Source organism: Conger conger, chromosome 17 (assembly GCF_963514075.1).
Source record: "Conger conger chromosome 17, fConCon1.1, whole genome shotgun sequence".
Taxonomy (NCBI): domain Eukaryota; kingdom Metazoa; phylum Chordata; class Actinopteri; order Anguilliformes; family Congridae; genus Conger; species Conger conger.
The window spans coordinates 33,692,283-33,702,512 of NC_083776.1; the positions used below are offsets into that span (position 1 = coordinate 33,692,283).

At 42.6% G+C, this 10,230-nt stretch overlaps 2 protein-coding genes across 9 annotated transcripts; both read left to right on the forward strand.

The window, feature by feature from the left end:
• The first annotated feature begins 2,143 nt into the window (after positions 1 to 2,143).
• Positions 2,144 to 9,679, forward strand: LOC133116204 (transmembrane protein 177-like). 8 transcript variants are annotated; one of them, XM_061225531.1, is made up of 2 exons: positions 2,144 to 2,175; positions 8,092 to 9,679. In XM_061225531.1, exon 2 carries the CDS (start codon positions 8,137 to 8,139, stop codon positions 9,067 to 9,069), a length of 933 nt encoding a protein of 310 aa, XP_061081515.1. In that variant the 5' UTR covers positions 2,144 to 2,175; positions 8,092 to 8,136; the 3' UTR covers positions 9,070 to 9,679. The 8 variants fall into 8 exon arrangements, with proteins under 8 accessions (XP_061081515.1, XP_061081509.1, XP_061081513.1 ...); XM_061225525.1 differs by lacking the exon at positions 2,144 to 2,175 and adding an exon at positions 7,347 to 7,493; XM_061225529.1 differs by lacking the exon at positions 2,144 to 2,175 and adding an exon at positions 7,497 to 7,616.
• LOC133116316 (transmembrane protein 177-like) lies at positions 3,417 to 5,331 on the forward strand. The gene is made up of 2 exons (XM_061225756.1): positions 3,417 to 3,554; positions 4,291 to 5,331. The coding sequence occupies exons 1-2, from the start codon at positions 3,417 to 3,419 to the stop codon at positions 5,164 to 5,166; spliced, it is 1,014 nt and encodes a 337-aa protein (XP_061081740.1). The 3' UTR covers positions 5,167 to 5,331.
• Positions 9,680 to 10,230: the final 551 nt, after the last annotated feature.

Genomic DNA, 10,230 nt, shown 5'->3' on the forward strand with positions numbered 1-10,230 from the left:
TTTTCCACTTTTCTGCAGTTGCAGGGCAGTATTTATGGGTCAAAAGAGCAGTAGCTGTGTATCCATAAAATTACTGTGTAAATATGTATTCTCTTATTTATGACCTGTATTTAATAACCTGGCACAATTTTATTTAAACAATGGAATAACTTTTTCTTTTTTATTGAATGAGCACTAGTGCCCAGTGTCTTCTTAAAGCTGTGCATTCTGGGTACTTAACGTTATTTAAAAAAGATACATGTTTCAAAGAATAGCTGCTGTCTTAAAATATGAAACTGACTGTATTAGTTGGTAACCCAACCTAAGTCAGTGAGGTTTTTGGTGTCATAGTGATTCAGTGTTAAAAACAAAATGGAGAACAGAGTTGGTAGTTAACCTCTGACTTAACCTGTTTCTTCTTGGCCCTCTTGCTGTTTAATGGACAATGATTGGAGCTTAACAACGGCATCTCAGTTACAGTCCAAAGCAAGTGACTGTATTAATCATTATTTAAGCATGTGAAGCCCTCATTTCAATGCTCTGTATCCCTCCCAATGAGTCTGAGGACTTGGTGTGAACTAGAGCCTATAATCTGTTTACTGCCACACCATCAGGGAGAAGGATTTTACATTTCTCAGATCCTGTTGAAGTGCTGGGCTTTTACACTCTGCATGGGACCATCTCCAGCGTATGAGGCCAGTCTTTGTATAACAAAGTCGATTTCTATATTTATATTCTATTTATATATTGCTGTTATTAAATAATTATATGATACTCATACTAAATAAAATGACAAAACAAAATGTTCTGTGTTGTTTGTTTGTTGTGTGTTCTCTCCACCAGTCCAATTTCTGAATACAATTTCTGTACAAATACCTCAACTATCCAACAGATATGTGAAAATATATTACCACCATAGGCAATCATGTAGTAATGTAATACCTCTTACATATGTCATTTAATTACCTGACACTCCAACAGTAACATGTTTTTTTTTTTTTGCAGCTTAAATTACAGATCATTATAATGCCTTCATATCGTGTGTAATATAGCAAATGGCACAGGAAGGCACTAACGACAGAAACATATATATTTGACAAGCTTGTGCTTACTCAATGCAAGTGAACTAGGTAATATTTTAAAATACAGTTTTGTAACTAAATAGGAGATGTGATATAAAGGATCCAGGTTTTGCAAATTAAATGATATTTTAGAATATAAGTAATACCAAACTACCAAACTAAAGTGACAGGTATCTCTTCCGTGGTCAAAATTGGCTATCATTCAGACACTGAATCCAGGGTACCAGGGATTGGAATTCCCCCAGAGAAGCTTGCAACCTCCAGTGGTTAAATGAGGTATTGCAGTTTATTGAGCCATCCATCCATCCATCATCTTAACCTGCTTATCCTGAACAGGGTCACAGGGGGGCTGGAGCCTATCCCAGCAGGCAGGAATACACCCTAGACAGGTCGCCAGTCTATCACAGGGCCCACACACCATTCACTCACACACTCATACCTATGGGCAATTTAGACTCTCCAATCAGCCTAACCTGCATGTCTTTGGACTGTGGGAGGAAACCCACGCAGACACGGGGAGAACATGCAAACTCCGCACAGAGAGGAGGCCGACGGGGATTCGAACCCAGGACCTCCTTGCTGTGAGGCGGCAGTGCTACCCACTGCACCAAGTTTATTGAACCACTGATGCCAAAAAACACATTTTCCCATTGAAGTCAATTCAAAACTAATACATTTCTTCACAATGAACAAATTACTCTCCAGGGACGAATTTTATTTCTGAGCCGCACTGAAGAAGATATCCTGTTTATCCCGTCACGTTTCTGGTTCACGTTTCCCGTTTTTGCCGCGTGTTCTGGTGCCAAAAAAGCATATAGGTCAAATATGGCAGCCGCCATGTACTGGCTTCTTGCGGTTTTGAGCAGCTCCCATTGGAATCTATGGAACCGTTACGCGGAACCTGTCTCCAGCTCTTTCACATCTCAATGCAATGAATGTTCAAAGTATGAATCGTTTGCAGCAGGTACCATCATTGGCTGTAAACTGACGCGAAACTGTCGTGCTGAAATTTGTGTGGCTTCAAAGTGCTTTACGACTCCCATGCTTGCCCGTGCCACCACCGTCCTTGTAGCAATGTTAACAGAATGTGTGTCGTTTATGTTAAGCTTAATAGGTAAAAAAATATTTATTTGCCACTATTTTTGTTAACATCTGGAAACAGTTTAGTGTGGTTATACGTGTGCTTGTAAACCCGCCACGATATAGGCTGTCAACATCGATTCATGTTGTTTGATTTAAGGTTGTGAAGCTAAGCGTAGGATCATTAACGTTAGCTTTAATTCGTGGTATATTATTCATACGGTGAGCAACATTTCACCGGTGATATTATTCCTTCTAAAAAATAAATAGTATTTTTTTGTCATTCGTTAATATATGAGCGTATTTATCTCTATTTTTGTCAAACTGCTGAATTACTAACTTTTACCTCGCTACCTAACGTCACTGTAATGTAATCTGACGACATTGGGTGCGTAGTTCCTGCAACAAAGTAACGTACGAGCTTAATTAATTTAAGTCACATTATTCTCTTGCAGTGTACAGTGTGATATTGTATGCGTATTTTCCATGCAGATCTCTGAAGCCTGTCCTAATATTGGGGAAGAGAAAGATTAAGCCATGTCTTTCCCGTCACCGCGCTTGTTAAGAAGTACAGAGCTGGTCTGCTTACACCGCGTTCCAAATTATTATGCGAATTGTATTGAAGTGTCATAAAGATTACATTTTTTGTTTTTAAATTAAACTCATGGATGGTATTGTGTCTCAGGGCTCTTTGGATCACTGAAATCAATCTCAGACACCTGTGATAATTAGTTTGCCAGGTGAGCCCAATTAAAGGAAAAACTACTTAAGAAGGACGTTCCACATTATTAAGCAGACCTCCATTTTCAAGCAATATGGGAAAGAAAAAGGATCTCTCTGCTGCCGAAAAGCGTGAAATAGTTCAGTGCCTTGGACAAGGTATGAAAACCTTAGATATTTCACAAAAACTTAAGCGTGATCATCGTACTGTTAAGAGATTTGTGGCTGATTCAGAGCACACACGGGTTCGTGCAGATAAAGGCACAATAAGGAAGGTTTCTGCCAGACAAAAACATCGGATTAAGAGAGCAGCTGCTAAAATGCCATTACAAAGCAGCAAACAGGTATTTGAAGCTGCTGGTGCCTCTGGAGTCCCGCGAACATCAAGGTGTAGGATCCTCCAGAGGCTTGCAGTTATGCATAAACCTTCTATTCGGCCACCCCTAACCAATGCTCACAAGCAGAAACGGCTGCAGTGGGCCCAGAAATACATGAAGACTAATTTTCAAACAGTCTTGTTCACTGATGAGTGCCTTGCAACCCTGGATGGTCCAGATGGATGGTGTAGTGGATGGTTGGTGGACGGCCACCTTGTCCCAACAAGGCTGCAACGTCAGCAAGGAGGTGGCGGAGTCATGTTTTGGGCCGGAATCATGGGGAGAGAGCTGGTTGGCCCCTTTAGGGCCCCTGAAGGTGTGAAAATGACCTCTGAAAAGTATGTGGAGTTTCTGACTGACCACTTTCTTCCATGGTACAAAAAGAAGAACCGTGCTTTCCGTAACAAAATCATCTTCATGCATGACAATGCACCATCTCATGCTGCAAGGAATACCTCTGCATCATTGGCTGCTATGGGCATAAAAGGAGAGAAACTCATGGTGTGGCCCCCATCCTCCCCTGACCTCAACCCTATTGAGAACCTTTGGAGCATCCTCAAGCAAAAGATTTATGAGGGTGGGAGGCAGTTCATATCCAAACAGCAGCTCTGGGAGGCTATTCTGACATCCTGCAAAGAAATTCAAGCAGAAACTCTCCAAAAACTCACAAGTTCAATGGATGCAAGAATTGTGAAGCTGCTAATATGTTAAAATGTAACTTGACCTGTTAAGATGTTTTTGATTGAAATAGCTTTTGATTTCAGTAAATATGACCTCCTAATGCTGCAAATTCAACAAATGACCATTTTCAGTTCTTTACAACCTATAAAATGTTTTGAAACTCTGTTGTGCGTAATAATTTGGAACAGTGCATTTTAATTTAAAAAAAAAAAAAAAAAAAAAAAAAAAAAAAATACTGTTATCATTGGGAGGTTTGTTCAATAACATTCGAATTATACCCTAACAGTTGATGACTTGAAAATTATGCATTTGCATCGACTATTTAGGAAAATCAGAGAAAAATATAATTTGCATAATAATTTGGATAACAGTGTATAGCCGGGTGCAGAGCGGCGTTCTCCACCAGCATACTCTACCACGTGTTTCCAGATAATGCTTTCAAAACCGTGTACCAGGCCTGGAGCAAAGGGGAACCCGCAGATCTATCTGAAAAACTTGAGAAGACCTTTCAGGAGGTCCTGACGGATTTGGGGGTCAGCTCCCCTAAGAAATACAGTGCCTTCGCTGCCTTCGGCTTTCAGCCAGTGGGGGCTGGGGTGCCCTGGATGCCTTCAGGAGCTCGGATAGGCATCCCCGCTAATTTCAACAGCACCCTGGACGACTCCACTGGCATTACGAACCGGGTCATTCTCATCAATGGGAAGGAAGTGGATTGGGACAGCAGCTCGGGCACCGTCCTCAAGCATGCCCTGCTGTTCTCCCCACAGGCGCAGAAGTTTGCGGTGGCGCGGGAGGTGGCTCGGCTGGACAGCGGCGGACCTGTGCTCCACGCCACGGTGGCTCCCGCTTGCCTGGCCGGGGTGTGCGTTTATAGCGTGGCGCTGAAGCAGATCTTTGGCCTGTACAGCGGGCCAGCACTGAAGCGCGGCGCGGTCAACGTGTTTGCGCTGGCGCTGGGCGCCGTCTCCTACCTGCTCACATCCGATGCCGTCTGTCATTGGATGGACTACAAGTCCGATCGGACGGCCGCTAGCGTCTCCCAGGATTACGCCAAGGGAGGGGTGGAGTTCTATGACAAGATCCTCTCCCGCAACAAAACCCTGCGCACACTGATGGGCCAAAAAGGGGGGGAGACGTACGCACCAAGTGGGAACCTGTTCCCCTCCAGCATGTTCCGGATGAAACACGCCTCTTACACCTCCAGGAGGGAGGGTGTTGCCAGCCTTCTGAAGTTGGACAAAGCATAGGAGGAGCGCTGATATACTGTGCCAGGTGCTGTCTGTCTGAGAGAGGCAGGCCTTCATTGTTCCATTGGTTGTTTAGGGTTTATGGTTATTTATCAAATATACTGCATATAATATTTACGTGAGGTTCTCAAAATACCTACAAAGAGAGGGGATGTCAGGGCACCGTCCACAGACTGTTAGGTGTGTGTTCACCTGGCAGAAACTCTGGCTTGTGCAATTACAGCAAGAACACGACCCTGGAAATATAAATATTGCTGAGGCACTGTGGGTAAAATATGACTCTGCCCAGCTCTGTGAGGCGAAACACGCTCTCAGAAGGTTTTTAAAGGTCACTGCGGTGGAGTGAAAGATTTTCAATCGAAGGCAAAGCACCATGATCGTTCAAGTCAGTGAGCCACTGATGACATCAGCACCACCATATTTTATGGTAATGAAGCCAACACTTCCTTCACTAGTAGCATTGTTCCTTTGCATTGTTTAGAAAATTTTCAAGAGTCTACTCGAACAGAATCCACTTCATATTTGAACCAGTCACTCTTGTACCTGAACAATTCTCACTTCATAGTCCAGATTCTTTCTCAGGATTGTCAGAAGCAGGGTTTTCTGATTGTATTCTCAGTGTAGCGTTCTGATTTGCGTGCCAAAATATGGAGTGTTGACAATGTGTTGTAATTGAAAATGTTGAGTTTGTAGTGTTGTATAATTTGATTCCTAAGCGGTCAATTGGAATAATTTTTAACTTTAAAGAAAAATTGGCAAGCTGGACCACAACATGTATGAATTTAGTTAATAGTTCCTGTTACTGCTTAACAATAGCATGAACTTCAATCCTCTTGATAACACTTACCAAAACAAAATAATAATAATCAACTTGGGGCTTGACAAATATGATGGGAGAACAAAAAAGTTAATCCATTATACATATAGACTCATTCTCTGCAGCTAGTTAACAACCTGCTCTGCTATCATTAGTCATCCCTACTGGTTTGCACCTACTTCTGTTTATGAAGGACTTCAGAGACAACCCTGGCCCTGCCCATATTTCCCCCCCAAATATTCATCATTAATTGTCCACTTTTCTGCAGTTGCAGGGCAGTATTTATGGGTCAAAAGAGCAGTAACTGTGTATCCATAAAATTACTATGTAAATATGTATTCTCTTATTGTCTCTTATTTATGACCTGTATTTAATAACCTGGCACAATTTTATTTAAACAATGGAATAACTTTTTCTTTTTTATTGAATGAGCACTAGTGCCCAGTGTCTTCTTAAAGCTGTGCATTCTGGGTACTTAACGTTATTTAAAAAAAATACATGTTTCAAAGAATAGCTGCTGTCTTAAAATATGAAACTGACTGTATTAGTTGGTAACCCAACCTAAGTCAGTGAGGTTTTTGGTGTCATAGTGATTCAGTGTTAAAAACAAAATGGAGAACAGAGTTGGTAGTTAACCTCTGACTTAACCTGTTTCTTCTTGGCCCTCTTGCTGTTTAATGGACAATGATTGGAGCTTAACAACGGCATCTCAGTTACAGTCCAAAGCAAGTGACTATTAATCATTATTTAAGCATGTGAAGCCCTCATTTCAATGCTCTGTATCCCTCCAAATGAGTTTGAGGACTTTGTGTGAACTAGAGTCTGTAATCTGCTTACTGCCACACCATCAGGGAGAAGGATTTTACATTTCTCAGATCCTGTTGAAGTGCTGGGCTTTTACACACTGCATGGGACCACCTCCAGCGTATGAGGCCAGTCTTTGTATAACAAAGTCGATTTCTATATTTATATTCTATTTATATATTGCTGTTATTAAATAATTAAATGATACTCATACTAAACTAAAATGACAAAACAAAATGTTCTGTGTTGTTTGTTTGTTGTGTGTTCTCTCCACCATTCCAATTTCTGAATACAATTTCTGTACAAATTCCCCCAGAAGCTCGCAACCTCCAGTGGTTAAATGAGGTATTGCAGTTTATTGAGCCACTGATGCCAAAAAACACATTTTCCCATTGAAGTCAATTCAAAACTATTACATTTCTTCACACTGAACAAATTACACTCCAGGGACGGATTTTATTTGTGAGCCGCACTGAAGAAGATATCCTGTTTATCCCGTCACGTTTCTGGTTCACGTTTCCCGTTTTTGGCGCGTGTTCTGGTGCCAAAAAAGCATATAGGTCAAATATGGCAGCCGCCATGTACTGGCTTCTTGCGGTTTTGAGCAGCTCCCATTGGAATCTATGGAACCGTTACGCGGAACCTGTCTCCAGCTCTTTCACATCTCAATGCAATGAATGTTCAAAGTATGAATCGTTTGCAGCAGGTACCATCATTGGCTGTAAACTGACGCGAAACTGTCGTGCTGAAATTTGTGTGGCTTCAAAGTGCTTTACGACTCCCATGCTTGCCCGTGCCACCACCGTCCTTGCAGCAATGTTAACAGAATGTGTGTAGCTTATGTTAAGCTTAATAGGTAAAAAAAATATTTATTTGCCACAATTTTTGTTAACATCTGGAAACAGTTTAGTGTGGTTATACGTGTGCTTGTAAACCCGCCACGATATAGGCTGTCAACATCGATTCATGTTGTTTGATTTAAGGTTGTGGAGCTAAGTTAGCCTAGGATCAGTAACGTTAGCTTTAATTCGTGGTATATTATTCATACGGTGAGCAGCATTTCACCGGTGATTCCTTCTAAAAAAAATTTTGTCATTCGTTAATATATGAGCGTATTTATCTCTATTTTTGTCAAACTGCTGAATTACTAACTTTTACCTCGCTACCTAACGTCACTGTAATGTAATCTGACGACATTGGGTGCGTAGTTCCTGCAACAAAGTAACGTACGAGCTTAATTCATTTAAGTCACATTATTCTCTTGCAGTGTACAGTGTGATATTGTATGCGTATTTTCCATGCAGATCTCTGAAGCCTGTCCTAATATTGGGGAAGAGAAAGATTAAGCCATGTCTTTCCCGTTTCGAAAAATCACCGCGCTTGTTAAGAAGTACAGAGCTGGTCTGCTTATAGCCGGGTGCGGAGCGGCGTTCTCCGTCAACATACTCTACCACGTGTTTCCAGATAATGCTTTCAAAAAAGTGTACCAGGCCTGGAGCAAAGGGGAACCCTCAGATCTCTCTGAAAAACTGGAGAAGACCTTTCAGGAGGTCCTGACGGATTTGGGGGTCAGCTCCCCTAAGAAATACAGTGCCTTCGCTGCCTTCGGCTTTCAGCCAGTGGGGGCTGGGGTGCCCTGGATGCCTTCAGGAGCTCGGATAGGCATCCCCGCTAATTTCAACAGCACCCTGGACGACTCCACTGGCATTACGAACCGGGTCATTCTCATCAATGGGAAGGAAGTGGATTGGGACAGCAGCTCGGGCACCGTCCTCAAGGATGCCCTGCTGTTCTCCCCACAGGCGCAGAAGTTTGCGGTGGCGCGGGAGGTGGCTCGGCTGGACAGCGGCGGACCTGTGCTCCACGCCACGGTGGCTCCCGCTTGCCTGGCCGGGGTGTGCGTTTATAGCGTGGCGCTGAAGCAGATCTTTGGCCTGTACAGCGGGCCAGCACTGAAGCGCGGCGCGGTCAACGTGTTTGCGCTGGCGCTGGGCGCCGTCTCCTACCTGCTCACATCCGATGCCGTCTGTCATTGGATGGACTACAAGTCCGATCGGACGGCCGCTAGCGTCTCCCAGGATTACGCCAAGGGAGGGGTGGAGTTCTATGACAAGATCCTCTCCCGCAACAAAACCCTGCGCACACTGATGGGCCAAAAAGGGGGGGAGACGTACGCACCAAGTGGGAACCTGTTCCCCTCCAGCATGTTCCGGATGAAACACGCCTCTTACACCTCCAGGAGGGAGGGTGTTGCCAGCCTTCTGAAGTTGGACAAAGCATAGGAGGAGCGCTGATATACTGTGCCAGGTGCTGTCTGTCTGAGAGAGGCAGGCCTTCATTGTTCCATTGGTTGTTTAGGGTTTATGGTTATTTATCAAATATACTGCATATAATATTTACGTGAGGTTCTCAAAATACCTACAAAGAGAAGGGATGTCAGGGCACCGTCCACAGACTGTTAGGTGTGTGTTCACCTGGCAGAAACTCTGGCTTGTGCAATTACAGCAAGAACACGACCCTGGAAATATAAATATTGCTGAGGCACTGTGGGTAAAATATGACTCTGCCCAGCTCTGTGAAACACGCTCTTAGAAGGTTTTTAAAGGTCACAGCGGTGGAGTGAATCTCACTGCAGCAGTGATGACTTGTTCTATTTGACAGAGTGGGAATGTGTTAAGGCTCATCAATAACACAGCTGATGTTTTAATGTTTTAAAACACGGACTCTGTCCTTGTGAGCGTGGGTTTGTCTCGCTTTGTCACTGGTCTGTGAGAGTGTGTGCCTCATTTCCTTGTGGGGTTCTTGATTGCTGTACTCACACAGCCATACAAAGTCAATGTTTTACAAAACACCCAAAGATCAAAGTGAAGTAAACCTTGATTTTACAAACAATTGTGTTCTTGTGTTTGAGTAATGGAAAACTACAATATGTGAAAAGGGCATGTTTGAGTACACATCCATGTATTTGCGACTGCAGTGCAGCAGCTCTTTAAACTAATATCTACAATATAAATATGTAGTTACAGTTGTGTTCAAATAATTTGCAGTGTGTTAAAGTGAATATTGTGCAATTATTTTTTAATAGCGTTTAGTTCCATATTTCAAATGTAGTGGAAACATTACACATTCAATTCTAAATCAAAGCATTAACAAATTTTATCAAGTCTGCGTTTTTCCTTTACAGGAAGCAAAGAAAAGGAATATTAATCTGTTTAGAAAAATGGCAGTGTCGACTTCAAACTCAAACTAAAGAAATTTGTCAAGATTTAACTTCACTTTAAATTACTGAACTAATATTTAGTTGCATAACCATTGTTACCATGCTGCGCATCTGCGTTACACCGAATCAACCAACTTATGGCACCTAGAAACAGGTATTTCAGCCCAGGATGAACAAACTACATTTCACCGTTCCTGTGAATTTTTGGGTTTTGCTTCAGATA